The following is a 19,196-nucleotide window of genomic DNA, read 5'->3' on the forward strand; positions in this document are numbered from 1 at the left end:
TTTGAAAATAAAAGAGAAACTTGTAATTATTTTACACATTTTTTTCTTTTGGAGAAAAGAAACAATCAGGATTAAATGGGTTGAAAAATTGTATGAAGAATTCCGTTAATGAACTTACGCTTCTTCAAACGTCATTCATTTCCTAGTTTAGTCTGTTATCTTTGGAAACTTTTCTAATAGAGGTAGTATAAATAGAGGTAAAATAAATGATATACTAAAAATGGAGTATTTTTCGGAGATATAAAAAAAAGTACATGAGTGGATATTTCAGAAAACAATGTTATTTCCTTTGTTACATTTCAATGAAAAATATTGAATGATTATTTATATTGTCGTATTGACAGGAGAGTCGAACGGTCCTGAAATTGTCAAGAATCGCTGAATTGTTTGTGTGGCAAAAGTGCCTCAATGTTAAAACATTTGTTGATCCACGCTATTTGAATCTGATCAAATCGAAGAGGAGTTACAAGAGCTAGGGAGTCAAGTGCAAAACTCGATGCCAGTGGCCCGAATATAATTGTTATAGATTTTTACAACGATGATTTTCCGCGAGAGAGGATTTTTGATATTTCATTGATGTACACACGATGGCCGCATTCATGGAAAAAGCGAACAGGACTAGCGAGCACCGCTACAACCACTTTTTGCCACCCCATCGAAAGCTCTCTCTGCGGAGAAATGGTAGCCTATGTAGCGTTCAGCAGCGCCGAGGTGACCCAGATTCCGTTGGGATCCGAGTCACTGCCGGTTCTGCCGCGGTGTGCTCCACCTTCGTGTTCTATGAAGCCGGTGAATGGACCCTCGACATGACGCACACACCATAACCAACACAGTTATATAACCTTTTAGCTCGAAAATAAGCACAATCACTACTACCACCACCATAACCACCCAGCGAAATCCAGTTCACTATGTCGCTCCATTCTCACGGCCGGTTTCTGGCTACATGCATACTGGCACGTTTGCTTCTATCCATGCAGAAGCATGTTTCCTACCTCAACATGTGCATGAGTTTTACTCACCATTGGAAATTCTCTTTTCTCTAGAGATTCTCCATTCTCTGTGTGCTCCTTCGATCTATAGAGGCTCTTTGACTGCAACGGAAGAGCAAATGCGCGTGGCAACTTCATCGGAGTCAATACGTATTCACGACGCGACGGAGAATATTTCTAGTCCAGAATTCCCTGCACTTTCGATGCTATTAATATCGTCTCGCCCACTCGAATACACATTCGCAGATTTTACATCACCTGCATTTATTTTAATCTACTTCTAATCACTCTTTTTTTCTTTCTAACGTGTAATTGAAAAATAATAATTGGCAATATTGCCAAGAATAGCCTTTATTCCAGTTCGTTGTTCGAAATTCAATTTTTTTCCGCCTCATCGAAGGTAAACCGATTGATTGGGATATATATATACATAAACCTGTATATATATAAGCATATCGAACCTGGGTTGCGGAACGAAATTATAGAAACGCGAGTCTGTTCGAGTGGTAGTGTGGTCTATCGAGTTTGCAAATGGGTCAGTCGATGCTGATTGATCGCCCAGAGACACCAACTACCACCGCAAGATGTTGCTTCGTAGCCGCGACGAGATTGCGGCAGAGGCAAAACGAGAGAGTCCGATACGAATTGTCGCTACGATTAAGTTGTCGATCCGACAATTCATTGGCAAGAACTGTCCAACCATTTATTTATGAATTTACAATACGTAAATTTGTAACTGTGATTTTTAAATGTTTATAATCATTGAGGAACTAGAGGTCTTTTTAAGAGAAAAAATCATACCTGCTAAAATAGTGTCAGAAAATCTATCGCTGATCTACTCAAACATCATTCTGAGTTATCAATATTTTTCAAAATGCGTATAGAAAATAAATGTGTATAAATTACATCAGATCCACTCCAAGTTCTTATTTACTGCTCGACATCGATTCCCTCATACGAAACTGCCAAATTCAGGTGTTACTGATACCAACCTTTGCTACATTCGCGCTATATACACACAATTCGAGACTATAATGTGCTCTTTGAGTGTAGGAATATTCCATGAATTTCTAATCTTCAGCTTAAATTCAGCTGTTCTCGCTTTGATTGTGCTTGCTCGATCGTACCCGTCAATATCAGATCGATTCAGAGAATCTAACAGGCGCAGGGAGGGGTAGGACGAGGAGCAAGTTCTCACCACCATCGAGAACACGTGGCTCAATTAATACGATTAATTAGATTGGTAAACGTTTCTTGGTATGTCAGCGAAACGCTGTGTTCCTGCTTGGAACGAATCAATATAATCCTGGAGATATCGTTAGGTACCGCGAACTCGAATGACAGTCGTTTTTCCATATTGAATTCACGACTTTGTACGTCCTCTGAGATTTTTATAAAAATTAAAGGGTCGGGTGGGACATGCTATCGTTAAAGCATCTTTTTATATTTTTTCACAGAGACGATAATGTTTTCACATTTAATCTTCGGTTGACCCAATAATGTGGGCAACTTTGAGAGTTCTTAAGAATATTCACCATCGTATCGACAGCCTAGTGTCGAGATCAATCACCGTTCTGTCTGCAGAGGTATATATTATATACTACACCTTTGTCATTGTCGTTTACGAGACAACAACGCGCATTGTCTTTTTTAAAAGAGTTTTCGAACGAGCACTCTCCTCGTCTCGTCCGGAGATTTTCTTTGTCGGGCAGCCTCAATACCACTCGTTTATGAATCTCGAAGTTGGTATAGCTTTCAACTCTGACGCGAGGGGTCTTGTCTCAGGGACCTGGTCCATTGACTTTGTCTTCGGTAGTGCTCGATATAATTTGATAAAGGAAAAGTCAATAGGTTCCATTCATTTTAAAATTCGAATATTCTAACGGTCAAGGAATGAGAAACACGAATGAACGTGTATGAACAAAATGCCATTATCCAATCAGTCTATTAGAGAATTTGAGAGAAAATATATCTTCAACCAAACCGAATTTCCAAATGGGTCAACATACATTTGGCTGAAATTTTCAATTTCTAATATTTCTAACCGACAGGCTCCTACGCAAATTTGATCTCATGGTAATGCGAAATTTAAGGATAGAAGAGCAGGTGTTTTTTTTCGCATAGTGTGCAATTATTCCCATCGACCACATTTTTTTTGGTAACTCCCCGTTTTCGTTTAATGTTTATTATTCGATTTTTGGATACATTCGTCCTGTCATTCAGCTCTCGAACGCAAGAATTATTGACCTTTTGAGCATTCTCGGTAGGGAAAATTGAAGAACCGTTTATTTTTATAAATCCAAGTTCACCTTTACACATTTGTCAAAGGCTAAGCACCGGCGTCGTTTTGATTGTGATGCTATGTGAAAGATCCTTGAAGTGTTTTTTTTTGGCCTCGTCACCCGCGAGTTTGTTTTCCTAGATTTTATCGATTCGACGTCCGCCTAAGCACTGCGGTCCTGTTTTCTTCAAAATATTTCGTTTCATCGATTCAGGATATTGCCTTGCATCGCGTTTCTTACTGTAAAATGTATTCAAATGTTCAGATACACGTGGAGATATTTTATGTAAGAAATTCAAGCTGAAAACGAGAGAACCTGGGCATGGAAATTGTCCAAAGAACTGTTCAAAGTGTTGTGCTAGCAGTACAGATAGTAAAGAAAAGGGGCAGGGGGGGGGGGGGATTTTGTTGGCTTACTTCCACGTCGCGTTGCGGACCGTGAATTCCAGTGGCCCAAATTCACCAATATTTATTGGGCTATCGCGCGAGTCTGAATTCTTTCGATCGTAATGATATTCGCGTGAAAGAAACGGGAGTCGACTCCGAGGAACTTGATCTTCATTCGTGAGCGCATGGATGAGATTTTATCCTCCTTTATTTCATCGATTTTTTGCCCCTCAAATTTCATTTTTTTTTCGATGCCTCAATCGTCCATAGTGATGTTATTTCTAATCCGATAAACGAAATTCATTTTGGCAAATTGTCTTGCTATTATTCTCATAAAAAAAATGTTGTTAAAAAAAGTTTTAATTGCTTTGGAGTGACATGAGAAAATTCAATATGTATCACAACCTCCTTTCATTAGTGTAATTTATTCGACGATATTTGTGCATGTTCAGGTAACCACATTCATACATTTTGTATATTGATATATAATGCATCAGTAATGGATATTTCTCTCGAGATTTCCATCTAATGCTTTCTCCCATTGTACATCTTCTTATCAGGAATCACGGTTATCGAATTTCGTCGATCCGCATTGGCGCTCATTCGTTTCTCATAAAGCAGCCATTGAAAACTTATCATGTACTACATTGGTTACTCGACACAACTGAATGCTCCATCCGTACCCCTCGGTCTTAATAATCGATTTCGATTGGTCGTCTGGACTCGTAGTCTACAGCGGAAAACCATATCGAACGAATACTCGACGAAAGTCCTCTATCCCTTTCTTTTGTGTCTTTTTGCTTATCGCATATGGTTATGAATTGCGTTCACAATGAGTATCCACATTAAGAGAATTTTCAGGTCTGTACGTGTGGTATACAAATTTTTCTTGCGCGTATTCTATTGAATCTATGAACACTTCTCCGGCTCGTATTATATAAAAAATTTATGTGAGATTGACTTTTTTCAAACGTGGCTACAAACCCTCCCACCATGTCATAGAATATTCATTGATCGGAATTACAGAAATGATACATGCAATGTCAGTATTCTGACAGAGAATTGCTACTTTTCTACTATATTATTCTGCGTTGTGTCACGGGGAAAATAATGGTGATTGCGCTCGCATATTTCAATTACAACATTTATCATTAGTACCAAAAAAAACTGGCAATGGAACAATTTTTCAACAAACTAAAAGAAAGTGCTAAAAATGGTTGACGAAAGAAAAGTTTAGAACGTGGTTTCAGTGACGAAGGCTGCAGAGGATTGTATGCGTTCAATTTGGAATTGTGATCTTCGCTTGCAATGCGAATCCGTATCGAGATATACGAGAAATTCCAAAATCGTTGCTTGTCTGACCTCACTATTTCCACAGCTACTGACGCTGTCGATAAATTGGCGTTCAGAGCATGGAATTTAGTTAGAGAGAGGCAAGTCGACATGCTATGGCATGGACGCATCTCTACTCGTGCATAGGGAGAATACGAAAGTTTCACCGCGCCTCTATTCAACACCGCCGCCCAGTCTGCTATGGTGTTGGCTCGCGCGATTCGAAACTTTCACTTGGCGCACGTCCGTCTGACTGTAGCTGTACCTTCACCACTAGGTCCGATATATTCGCACCCAGATACTTGTACCACTCTTTCTCGCTCTTTCCTTTTTATACCCTAATACATTTTATTTGTATTCTCCGATTTTTCACGATCTCTGTGATCTCTTATGACATCGTCTCTTGTTATTTACTTCGATATTTCTTTTCCTATTTTGTTGTATCCGTCTGTTTTTTCTTCCAGTCTTTATCTCTCTCTCTCTCTGTCTCCCTCCTGTTATTCAAGCTTCCATTGTTCTGACGCCTTTTTAAAAAAATTTATTTGGCTTTTCACATTTCGTTTATATTATCGAGAGTTTGTTTGGGTTAATTTTTACAACTCCGCAATAAAATTCTGAAGTAAGATCAGAAAGCAGTCGCAAATGAATGTATAACTTGATTTTTGCATGAATCTTGCACATAATTTAGATACAAAAATCGAGAAACTTGATAGGTCCAGTGAGGACAGTAATTCTTTAACGACGACCTTTAAGATTGAGCGTGAGAGTGGACCACCTATATTAAACGATGAAAAGTTCAATAAAGTTGGTGCATCCAATGCGAACACGAGTTCCTGAGAAGACCGACATAAGTCCAAAGGGCAGGCGTGCGATTTAAATTTAGAAATATGTCAAGTCGATTGAGAGTTCATCAAAGAATCATTCGTTGAAAGATTATATGAATATATCACTTCAGGAACTTTTATAGAACAATGTGATCCCATAAAAACTCAAGTGTATCTATGACATTTCTCCCAATTATCTGATGCTTTTCTCACAACGAGGATGATCCATAATCATCAGATTGCAAATATATTTGGGATAGATCGAAATTTTCTATATGTCAAAAATATGTAAAAAAAAAGCAAACGAATTTAAAATACCTCCAAAACGAATCAAAATGAGTCCTCAATCCGAAAATTTTTTGTTTTGTACGCAGGAACCATTTTATTTTTACATTCATAATTTATTTTTCTCTATGTTTTTTTTTTTATTTTCCGTTAATATATATATATATTTTGAACATTTTTTCCTTTCTCATATTCTTTTATCCCTTTTTTCATTTATATTATTCTCTACTGTTCTCTTTTTTAATTTTTTTATGTTCTACATCATGGTATCCCTTTTTTATGCATTTCTGTCATTTCTTGCTTTCTCGTGTTTCTACCCCTCCCACATTTTTCTCGTCCATCCACCACTCCCCCTCTCTTTTATACAGACTATTCAGCATGCGCAGGATGTGCGTGCACGCGTCCCATGCAAACTATGAACAAAAATATGTGTCAGGTTGAGAGAGGGGACCTTGGCTTTATGGTAGATGACACGACGGAAATTCTCGTGGCAACGATCAGCTGATTTCTATCGTGAACCCTCTTGGAGTAAATTTTCATACAGCCAAATCAGAGATGAATAATGAAACGAAAAAGCAGCAATTACTTTCAACCAATGGTCGACCATTTTCCCTCAACAATACACGATCCAACTGGTTATGAATAAATGACAGATGCTGTTCGATTATTACGTAACTCATTGTACGATGTTTAAACACCATCATTGGAGGGTTGTTATGTCGTGCATAGAACAGAGTTGAATTCGATTATGTTACAAAAAAATTGAAGACAACAAACCCAAATAAGGTGTTGGTAAAAATAAGCTTGTAACAGTTATTCAATTGGAGTCTCAACTTAATTCCCAAATATTCTGTAATGACAGCTTAGAGAAGCAGTTTACAGAAAAAAGTAGTTTGAAACGTTTTCTTCCGAAATATAGCCTTATTTACTTCATCATCATCAAGAATATTCAATAATTGTGGTCGAGCCGAAAGCCAACGGTATTTTTAAATAATTAAAAATGCTAAAAATTTACAATAGTTGACAAAGTAAAAGTTACGATTCTGAAAGACAGGAGAAAGATGAAGAAACCAAATTTCATTAAAAATGTTCTGATAATCCGTTTACACACGAAAAAAGCTATTAAGAGAAAATTTGCATTCGTGTCAATTTTTATGCAGTAATTTTTTTCAATGAATAAGAAAACTGTTTGTTTTGAGTGTTCAAAGAACTATCGTTTTTCATAGTTCATAGACAACGCTCACGACCTGAACGAACGCGGTCTCTCAGAAATCTTTAGACTTCTAAATTCATCGCATCATTCCATGAAGTTTGATTTCTCTGCTGTTTACTCAACATTTATTGACGACCCCCATCTTGCGGAGTTCAACTTCCCGTAAAATATCTCTCCAATAAATAATTTAGCCAGCACTAAGAGACGTTATTTTCCATATCCGACACTTTATCTCCAAAAAAATGGAAATGGTCTGAAAAACTGACCTAAAAAGCTGTTAAGTAGCAACGTACTGAAACGATTGGCATACGACAGCCCAAGAGAACATGACAATCAAGAAGAAAGTTACTGTTTATTTCCTTTTAGTTTCATACTTCCGGTAGAATTAGGCAAAGAAGAGACGAATAAAAGCTAATTTATAAATGAAACGGAGACTCGTCTTATCGGGTCGAATCCAACATCAACTTCAAGACTTATCAGATTTTGTGTACGGTACCAAGGTACCATGTTACTCGCAATATCAGTAGATAATATCTTGAGTAGAGATGGATACTCAAGTACGTACAGATACAAATGATAGGACGAATCCACATCGGGCAAGGTATAGAACAAGTACAAAAGGAAATGAGAGGTTGAGGGTGAAGGAGGCATAAAGAAGGGTGGAGAGAAATGAGGAGAAAGAAAGACACCGATAGGATCGCACATAGGGATAAAACAGCAGAAACAATGGATAGGAGGAAAGGAAGACCGAGGGCAAGTGATGCGCGTACAACCCGTATGGACGGTCTCCGTAGTGGGCCACGATCAGGTGGGGAGTGCCGGTTCACGGAAAAAGGGGTGCGGGGCGAAGGGGAGGGTTTCGAGTTAAGCGGGACGCGGTAGGTGAGCCGTGGAGAGGGGTGTATTGATTGCGCGTGGGTTGCGGGAGCGAGAAAGAGGGAAGGAGAGGATTAAGAGATAAAGAGAGATGAAGATATGAGCATCAGCGCCACGGCCTTGTCTCTCCGTCTACCGTGCGCACTGCACCCATTCCCTTCCTCTCCTTCTCTTGCTCTCTCTCTCTCTCTCTCTCTCTCTTTCTTCTCGCTATTCCTTTTTGCTTTCTTCATTGCGATCTGTCTCTGGTATCATGTCTCTGTGCTTGCTCCCTGTGTACATTTCACTCTCTTCACCTTTCTTTTTGTCTCTTATTCTCGGTTTATTGGCCCCTCTGTTGCTCCGAGTCTGTTCTCGCTTGGCCAGTCTTATGTACACTCTCGTATATTTCTTTCTTCCTTGCTTGCTGCGCCCTCTCTCATGGCTGTGGGATCAATGCTGTTACCGCATGCATAACCCACAATATTGCATTTGTGAGTTGACTATTTTCAACGGAGAATTTGACCAGGCACTCGCCAGTCTCTTTTTTTAACAAGTCGCATATATATTCCCGCAGGATAATTATATCGTTTTCGTGTTAATACGATTAAAATAGATAGGAAAAGTATAACAATAGATTCAGCGCGCACAAAAAGAGCGCAGCAATTGAGCGAAACGTTTGCCCCAGTACATGGTTCACCGGAGATTCCTGATGCTTGCGTACATCCTTGCAGAACCTCTCAAACGCATCGAAGAATCCGGCCCTCCGGGTTGATCTTTTATTTCTGTTCGAAGCTACGAATGAGCAGCAAATATGCAACTGTGAACGAAAAATGTATGCTTTTTCTTTTCAATGCTCGACAAAGGGATATTTCCACTTTTATCATGTTCCCCTCTGTTCCGGTACGCTCGTTTCCATCCCTAAAAGTCGGAGAAAAGCCAGCCAGCCACCACCTTCTCTCGTTCTTTTTCTACACCCTTCTTTATTTTCTCACAGTCGTTTGTCAGTGTAGCAGAGTCGAACGTACCCGCCGTTTTCTTCCCTCTCTTTGTTTCTTTCTCTCTCTCTCTCTTTTCCTCTCCTGATTATATATACATCATCGTGGACGACGCCGAGAGAACGCGGTGGCGCATGGCCGAATACCCACGAAAATCCACGACCTCTTGTGCACCTTCGCAACACTCTTACAATTCAAGCTTGTAGCCCAGCTTCCTGAGGCCCTGCGCCCAACCGTACAAGGTACAGGCATCGTCGCGCACGAGGGCGCATCTTTGGCGCGCTACGCTCTCTCTCTCTCTCTCTCTCTCTCGCTCTCCCTCTGGTGTATCTCAACGGAATTGGTCAAACCTCTCCTGCGGATAGAAACCCGCATAACGCAATCGAGTATTTTATTTTTCCCCACTATTCTGGTGAACGCTATGACGATATCCATGCTCAGGGGTTGATCGTTATCCTTCACCCGCAACGTCATTTTCTAAACTATATCTACCGCGTGTATGAAAAAAAATTCTCTGAATTTTCATCCAACATCTAATATTCAAGATACATTAAATATAGGCTCGGAATATACTTATTCAACTGATATTATATTTCCCGAAATAATAATCTACCTGCCGTAGGAAAAGGGTGTTGAATAACTTTCCAAGACTCTTCGGCTGGTCTTTGTAATTCTGTGATTATGATCCGTATTCAAATGACAGAAACACGGTGCTCGTGCGCGATCAAAAGCTCCCGAACATCCTGAATAGTTGGCTCACGCGATCCAAAAAGTCACCAATTTATATAATCGTGTTTTCCACATAATCTTGCTGAGATTGATCGTTCCCATGCATTATTTTCCCAAAGTAGCAGACAAGACTCTTCCGTCCATTCTATAAGAACATAAACAATATTTTTTTCAAACGCGGACATAGAAGAGGGCCCCTGAGAAGACATGTCACGTCATTGGAGGCCGAGGACGACCGAGCTTCCACGAGCTTGCGGACTGGGAGCAACGTGTTGTATACATCGAGGAGGGTTGCCTACAGAGCTTCCCGAATGCACGCATACACCCGCATCAACTCTCACATTCGTGTCGCTCGTGTACACGGTATACAAGTTCCTGAGCAGTAAAGAGAGAGAGAGAGAGAGAGAGGGAGGAAGGCCGTACTCAGAATTATTGCAGGGATCTTTTCAGGTCGTTATCAGGCCCCTTATTTCGGTATGAAGGTTCGTACAAGGTGACCTGTTAACCTGATACCGGCAATCCAATTGGACGATGATCAGGCACGTTTACGCCCTTAACGGAATCACTTTAATTTCTATAATATTGACACTTTTTCACGATGTTCATATCCCTGTCAGAGGTTTCTCGATATGATTCTTCATTTTCCCCCAGAAATATCTATTAGCATAGCAGGTATGTACAATAAAACACAGTGTCCTTGCCACGCAGCAGCTGCAATTAATTGAATCTTCTGTTTTTTGAATAACGTTAATGATTGAATTAAGGTGTATTGAGGTGGAGGAATGAGAACGCGATGAGGCTGAGAGCAATATCCAAGCTCGAATTCTGACCATTTGAGGCTAGGAGCACGTGCTTGTATTGTAGCAGCGGTAGAAAAGTCACGAGGAAAGCCTCATTATAAAGAAAATCCTAGAGAGACGCTCTCGCAGTTAACCGTACTAAGTCCCATCAGGGCAGAGAGAACTGTACCGAGGCTTGATAAAGGCATGTATCATTAAGTTTTCGCTAAATTACACCTCCCTACGACTGTTTTGAGGGAACCTGAGCTGTCGGCATCTGCGAAGGGTCCGAATTTTTTCATCCCGATCTCGCAACCTATTACAAAAAAAAATCCCCACCAAATTTGAAGAGCCAGAGAGCGAGAGACAGAAAGAAGGGAAGGAAGATGCACGCGACGAATTTGAAACAGTGGCAAGGGCAGAATACTCAAATAGTTAATAAAATATATAGGCAATAAGAGAAAAAGTCGGCGGGGAGAGATGCGAGGGTGACAGAGAACGATGGATAGACAGCTGGAGAGACGAGGGAAGAGCGATGAAGCGTGCTCGCGGGAAGTTGTGGAGTAGAGGGGAAAGTGGAGGATGGCGAAGAGAGAGAGCGTGAGAGAGGGAGAGCAAAAGACCGATAGAGAGGTGGCTGCTTGAGTTGAGGCGAAGCGAGCTTTTGGATGTTGACGGGGAAGCGATAGAAACGGGCGTGTTAAAAAGGGGGAGTGAGATAGAAATATATACGCAGATACATGTACATATACATGTGCGCGTGTCTGTGTAAGTGTCCCAACACAAACATGCGTAGGGAGTAAGAGGAAAGAGGAGGGGAATGGCGACGCGGCAGCGGCGGGAAGAGCAGGTGGGGGCGCGCGCAGCTCAAGCCTGACAGGCCATACAGACAGGCACGCAGGCCACCAGCGCACCGCCACCGCAGCCGTGCAAGCTCTCTCCCCCGAGAAGCTTAGAGCTTAAAGCTCGTCGCTGTGTGTTCTCCGCGGTATCCGCGGCTCGTGTGGCGTGTGATATAGCGAGGGAGAGGAAAGACCGGGCTGCCGCTGCTATCGCTGCTGTTGCTGCTGCTACCTTGCTACTCTGTGGCTGCTCTTGTCATTCCAGCCTTCTTTCTATGAAGAAGTTGTTTCGCGAGTGAACGGCATTTTCTCCACGCTCCTCACATCGAGTTTCTCGTTCGTATGTGCGCGCGTGTGCGAGCCTGCATGTTCGAGCCTAACTGTGTCCAGTTATCGGCGAGTCTGCCTGTGTGCGTGTGCGTGTATGTGTGCCTCTGCGTGTAAAAGTTGGCGTGTGCGCGCGCGCCAAGGTGCTCGAGAAAAGGAAAACGAAGGACACGAAAACGTCGAAATTGAAGAGCAACCGAAGGCAAATCAGGAACAGGCGGAGCCTTAAAGGTGCACAAAGCAAGCTCGACATTGATCAACGAGACAAAAGGGGGAACAGAACATTCGGTCGGAATGTAAGCAACTAGAAAGAGACAAACCGATACGTTTTCTATAGCTGTACTACTCTTGTCTCTGTCATCAAGTGGAAACTTGTAGACCGAGGGAAGACCCAAGGAATAAAGGTGAACGCCGAGGGAAAAAAAAGTCAGAAGCTCGAATTACATGTCAAGACAAGAGGAGATGATACTATGGGTGTGGGAGAAACGAAGACCGCGATAGGTTAATGAATAATGGCAACGGAACGAGATAGCTGCCATCATCGCCCCGGTGGCTTTTGCTGCTAGAGCTGCTGCCAGCACTATCTAGGGTTAGGAAAAACGTTTTCCATCTCGTCCTCGTGAACCTATTTTTCAACTAAATATTTTTGTCAGTCGGTTGATTGACTCCATGCACCATAACTATATTTTATAGAGATTCTCCCTGTTTGGGTACAGAAGTGGAGCCTTCGTAACGGCCAAAATGTCGGTGAGCACAACATTTTTTTAAACCGTAGCACAGATAAAAACTATTTTAAATGAACGCGAGCAAGCAGTAGATGAAGTTACCAGAAAAATATCTGAAATAAATCGAAATCTCAAATATTCTTTACCGAAGGCGAGATCGGAAGAGAGTAATCAAAAGGGAAACAGAGAGAGAGAGAGAGAGAGAGGAGTAAAAGGCTCTAGAACAATGGGCACTCCTAGGCCGTGGGTGTCGGCGTGTCGTTGGTTCGTGCATCAGTGGTACAGTGGATGCTGGTCGTAAAGTCGCGAAAAGAGAGAGAGAGAGAGAGAAAGAGTGGAGCGGCGGAGGGGGAACAGCAGGGAGTTAGGACACCGTACAGAAGAGCGCGCGGCGCGTCCTGCTGTCGCAAACCTGAAACATTCTCTTTCCGTGGCGGAGGTGTTCCTGGTGATGTGAAGCTTGTACGGGTGTGTAAATTTTCTACACAAAAGCAGGCCACAGTTGCATAAAACAAGGATAATCTCGAGAAAGCGCGATGAACATTTATTCGTCGTCTAAATAACAAGTGAAGAGGCAACTCCGTCAATCTCTAAAATACTCGCAGCTGCATTTTTTTTGTAAGTGAGAAAGAGACGTCGTAGACTGCACGACCAGGGTGGCTCGGGCGATCCATAATCCGCATACACTTGTTCTCTCTTCATTTCTCCAACTTGGCAGGAGAAAGAGAAAGAGAGATCGCGAGGATGCACCGTTGCATTGTGTTACGGAGAGAGGTGAGCATCGATGCGACTTTTTCGCGTTCGTGCAAACGCGTTAGACGCAGTTGAGAGTTTAAATGATATACAATAACGTACGCACACGTTAATGCAGCATTCACCGATGCGTTGAGCTATTAGAAGTTAGAAGCTCGGGAGTAATTAATAATCGCTCCAAAATACAAAAGACCGAAGAGGGAGGGGAAACATGAAAGTGGAAAAAATAACAACGTAACAAATATGGTGGGAAGAACAAGTGCGGCAACTGGTTCTCTCGGCAGAAACAGTCACGTAGCGCTCTCTGTTACGTCAACTATATTCTTGTAGCGTTAAAGCTCGTACTTTCAATCTCAACTATCTCGCGGTCGTTTGTTTCCCAAGGTAAATAAATTTGAACGAAAAATAAATAATTACAGAAAGAAAACCGCCGATTTCAACGCGACTGACTATACATCCATCGTTTATCCACTTAAACTATAATGTACATACATGGATCGGGAGTATACAACTCATGTACATATACTCGAAACCGTCTGGCCCCTCTCGAAGATCCAACGTGCAGTTCTTTCTTCACCGCTCGCATACGCAGATAAGAGAGACTTTTTTTAAATACATAATATCTTCCGTTGGGCTGTGGTACGAAGGTGAGATTCTCTTACGGGATAACTGTATAGTAACGCGCGCGTTACGAATCACCGCGACACCAAGTCGTGCAAAAAGTGGGGAGAGTGTTGCGCGTGTGCGTATACGTATGTGTGGGTGTGCGTGAGTTTATAATTTCTTCCAGTGAATTTAGCTGCTGTGTCAATGCAGCAATGTGATATACAGTGATATATGAAAAATTGAATGAATAAATATAATGTTAAATCGATCTCTCTCGTGAACAGAGTGATTACTGGTGGCAGCGAGAGGTGCGTCGCAGTTCTCGTTTTAAATGACGTCTCCACGCGTCTTCCATAGCCTCGGCTGCGTCGGCTCATTCACCGTGATTGTCGGCAAATTTGATAAATGTCAACTCGACCGATCTTGTGATTTACGAACGTAAAGCACCTGCGAAAAGAGCAGCCATTTTGGTGGCTGTTAGCTGTTCCGGCGGTGGCCGGCAGCGGCCGAGAGACGAAGGGGGTTGAAGGGGGACCAGGGGGGTCGGCGGGATCGCAGGGGCTTGCGGGGGTGCGACGCGCTCGGGGGCATGGGGCTCGGGAGGGGGAGCCGCCCCCTCTCGTAACCGCCGCGAAGCGCCAAGATTTCCCGCATCGAGTTCATCGAGAAATGGGGGCTGACCCCTGTCCTCAAACCGAGGCAGGACCTACGCCCCCACCGGAATGGTGCGGAGGATGGCGACACGAGGTATATACAACAAAAGTTCAAGTAGTCTACAGTCAAGACTTTTTTCACTCTGCCGTCGTCTTAAAATGATTTATATTAATCTATATTCATTACACTTAACGACTATAAATTATGAGGAGGACGCTTATAACATTCGTGAAATGACAAGTTGTTTAGTTTCATTCATTGGAAATATTATACGAAATGAGATTAGAGGGACGCAAACGTAATTTTGTCATTATACATTTCATAAAATCTAAACCGGACCGAGTCTCTACGCTTTGGATAGTCCAATCGACTCGAATCATTGTCCTGTCGGTAGACGCGTTCGATTATAAGACGCGAATAATTTATCCACTAAAAACGCAGTATTATATATCATCCGATATTGCATATGTTGTTATATACAATAATTTATACGTACTGCGAATATACATGTATACACACAGCGCTGTGTCTTTTGGCAAATATCCCTTTGGCTCGCAGCCTACTATTCCGAATACGTTTTTTTCAATTCTCTCACGGAGTGAATTATTTCTTCTTATCCTTCCTGTCTCCCGAATAACGCGACAGGGATACAGAACGGTCATAACTGCGTGACGGTGATAGTATCCTGCTCGTCGTTTCTCACTCGCGGATGATTTGTTGGAATATTCTGTATCATCGTGAGTTACAACCATGGAAGAAGATCATGGGTACGTTGATACACTTGAATACCGTGAAATTTCCTTACCGATTAACCGCGTGGGGGTGTACTATCGATTCTCATTTTATTCCCCTTTTGTCATCGGACTCCCTCGTTTTATTCATGGATAGAGCCTCCGACAAATACCAAAAGAACATAAATACATGGCTAAATATATTCCAATGGAAAATATGGCGGACACCAAGCGGTAAAGGTACGTGTATGTACTATAGAGAGGCACACACCTGCTCGGGTACGGTTGGGTGCTCTGCCACGCCACGAGAGTCAGCCCGATCGGATACGCCCCAAACCACATCACCGAGTTCCTCTCTCGAATCCTCTCTGCATCCTCCCCTCTCCCTTCCTCAACTCTCATTTATATATCTCGCTCCTCGTTTCTCCCCGAGATATTCACGTTTCTCCTCTCCTTTGGTGTCACTCTCACCGCTCTCTTTCATCACCAATCGATTTTGGGGACATTTCCAATTATCTGGTGTTCGTGATAAAACTGTAGATAAAATATACTCTCCGTTTGTCATAGAACTTGAAACACATATATACATATATATGTTAATATTTTTTGTGCGTTTTTCATGCAGTTCGTTCCGACCGGCTGTTTTTTCAATACCAATATGCGACTTCTGTTGGAAGTTTACGTAACTTCATTCTTTAATCGAAAGGTTAACAGAAAAAATGAGGGGGGGATTGAAATTCCGAACTGTGAGAAGTCAGAAGGCTCAAAAGTCCGAAAATCTCGCTAGTGCGATATATCTATATATTTCGAGCCCCAGCTAGATTTTCGGAATTTTGAGCCTTCTGATTTCTCGCAGTTCGGAATTTCAATCCCGCCCCAATAGCAGTAAAAAAAAAAATTATTAAAATAACTAGAGCAACATTTTAGGAACATTTTTCCAGATATTGTGTTGTACCGACCGAGCTGCTATGAGTGTCAATAAGAATCCAACAATTTCACCTCATAGAAAATCCGGTGCGGGTGAATGACTGATCCATACCCTCAAAAATATCCCTACCATCGCTGGAAAATAAACGATAAAACTAACCAAATTCGATCGAAATTTGTATACTTTTCATTCACAATGCGATTTATTTTCATTGTTTTCCGCTTTAATTCACCTCATTTACCTTAGTAAATGCTTGCATGAAAGTTTCTCTTGTCTGCCCACAGTCCTAGATATATTTCCATATGTTTTACTCATAATTTTCGATGCGCCAATGCCAGCTGGTAGTTGAATCCTCTCAGAATCAATGTTTAGATTGCGAGAAGGAGAAAAACGAGGGAAATAAAAATGGAGAGGAAAAAGTAGCCATTTTGAGCATGTAACATAATTCAGAATGACTGTCCACGTATATAACAACCGCGTCACTGCTTACATCCGCTACCACACGCAAGTACTGTAGACGAAGTATGTGCACGGGTGCGCTCCCACGTGTCGTGAATTTGACTAGAGCACAGTTAAATATAGAAAGAGTGAGAGATTCGAGGGTTATATACACTTTATAGCAAAGGCCATTACCATTTAAATGTGCAGCTGTAAAATGTTTCTCTACGGAGAGTTCTCTACGCGAATTCTACGGGAAAAAATCGATGCCTTTTCTAGAGTGTATATCAATCTAGTGTTAAATATTAAGCCTGTATGTTCGATGTAACTGCTTGGGATTCCAAGCTTTGCTTTTATTGACACTAAATAAATTACGAGGTAAATGGAAAATCTAAAAAAGATTTTAGATGGGTGAATGTGAAGGATAAATAATTCTAGTGAATTATAGTCTGACACGTCGAAAATATATATATATGAGAGAAGAAAAGGAACGAATCGAAAGATTCGCAACGATAAAATTTTGGGGCATAGCCCGCTCAAGGAAAGTCATAAAATGAATACGTGCAATTAGCAAGAACGTTCGAAGCACGGAACGTAAAGAGGGCCCGTGTAGTCCACACGAACAGATTCAAGTAATGTTCGCTTTTGCATGACAAGCCTAGATTTCAGACTGTCCATGTATGTGTAGACGTAAACATTAATGACATATATATATTTGTACATCGCTCGGTGCACCAACGTACCCGTATTTCAGAAGTAAACGTGTGCTGTGGGTCATCAGGAAACGACTTTGTACTTGCCTATTTCATATCGCATTGCGGATGAGCAATGCGACAAATCCTCCTGATACACCACAAGATCATTAACTCGAATATTTAAAGCGAACCAATTAGCGTTTCCTTTACTTTTCGCGTCAATTTTACATAAATAACGATTAAGGAGTTTCGGTACAAAAGTCTAAATATTAAGAAATTGATGAAATTTGGTGATAATGTTCTTCAACATCAAGTGCAAAAACAGACATTTTTAAAAAATTTTCTTCTTCTTAGTTATCGAGTAATTACGCATTAAAAGCAGATTCCTTATGCCCGGAATGTATACCTATGTATATGAAAACGCTATGCTTATACACGTGAACTTTAGTGATCAATTACTCGATAACTGTGTAGAAGAAAAATCTTTAAAAATTCATATTGTCAAATTTGGCACTAAAGAATATGTTCACCAAATTCTATAAAATTCTGAACTTTTTGAAATTTTTTATGTTTTTAGCATGGTTTAGCATGGCAACATTGTATCGCCTGTACCGAAACTCCTTAAAGACTCGTATGTGAGAGACCTGCTTATTGAGAAATCCTTTTGATTAAAAATTTTGAATTTTTATCAATTCGGTACAAGGATTCAGTTTTGGTAGTGATAATTTGTTCAAGTTGACGGAAAAACTGAAAAAATAAATAAATATCCTTAGGAGTTTCTTTAAGAACTCCTAAAGTAGTAATTTACTACAAATTTCATGTATTTTCTCTAACTTTAATTTATCGTCGCAAAAGTAAATTCCAGGGTCTAATATTTCTCTATGTGCGAGCAGCTCACATACAATCGTTAAAGTCACAATGAACAGCAACGTGGTATACGGAAAAAGAACATATACGTCTATATTTTCCCTTCGGAAGAGGCTAATTTTACTCTTAGAAAATCCATTCGACTTGCCATTTTTCGTTACTGCAATAATATCTAAGTGCCCTGCCATAAAATTAAAATTGACTGATTTGCAGTCGAAAGTTTATGCGAACGAAAAGTAGAATAGGCCAGAAAATGTTGTACTCACAATATTTTTCTATTATTTCAAACCTAGACACGCATGACTAAAACGCTTTTTGAAGGGCAAATACTGCCACTGAGAAATTGGATTTTAGTAGCATGCTCCGAGAATTTAAAAATTATTTGAATAGACCTATTTGGAAAAGTAGGCAGAATATAGTTATGCGTTGCTATTACACGGTGTCGGTTGGTGCTTCTCGTACTCTCGTGGTCGTCTAGTTAAATGACGAAAAATACGGGGCGAGAGGACACGCTGCAGTGCGGCAAAGCCAGAAAAGTAGAGGCAGCAGTGGAAACAACAGTATACGTCAGGCCCATTTTCGATCTTGCGGCTAGTTGTTTGGGTCATGCATAACTGAAACTTGAACACGAAATAGAAAATAAAAATGAAAAATTGTGGGTAAAGAGAGACGAAGGAATATATTAAACTTAGATTCCGACCTCTCTAGGGTTGCAATATTCTTCGTGGATTCATCTTCATACAGTAGTGGTAGGTGCTGCTAAGGTTAATCACTAATAACGTATTCCCTGCGTCGCTCGTCTTGGTCGACACAAATTTTCGAGTATCGACGATATAGAAATGAGTCCAAAACAAGGTCACGCGTAGTTAACGAACTTGGAATATAGATTTTTCATTTTTATTCCTCAAGTTTGACGGCCTCGTAGTATAATGATTTTTATGAATGCTAATCTCGT

General features: G+C 41.1%; 1 protein-coding gene across 7 annotated transcripts in view; it reads left to right on the forward strand.

Moving 5' to 3' along the window:
* The window catches only part of shaker (Potassium voltage-gated channel protein Shaker), a 203,604-nt gene that overhangs the window by 159,908 nt on the left and 24,500 nt on the right, over positions 1-19,196 (forward strand). The window contains exon 1 of one of the 7 annotated variants that reach the window (XM_043433661.1): positions 15,311-15,349. The exons of the other annotated variants lie outside the window; for them this stretch is intronic. Within the exon in view, the coding sequence (XP_043289596.1) occupies positions 15,333-15,349 (17 nt within the window). The 5' untranslated portion in view covers positions 15,311-15,332. Of the gene's footprint in view, positions 1-15,310; positions 15,350-19,196 lie in introns of those variants that run through there. 7 annotated transcript variants of the gene reach the window in all.

The sequence above is a fragment of the Venturia canescens genome, chromosome 1 (genome assembly GCF_019457755.1).
Source record: "Venturia canescens isolate UGA chromosome 1, ASM1945775v1, whole genome shotgun sequence".
Taxonomy (NCBI): Eukaryota; Metazoa; Arthropoda; class Insecta; order Hymenoptera; family Ichneumonidae; genus Venturia; species Venturia canescens.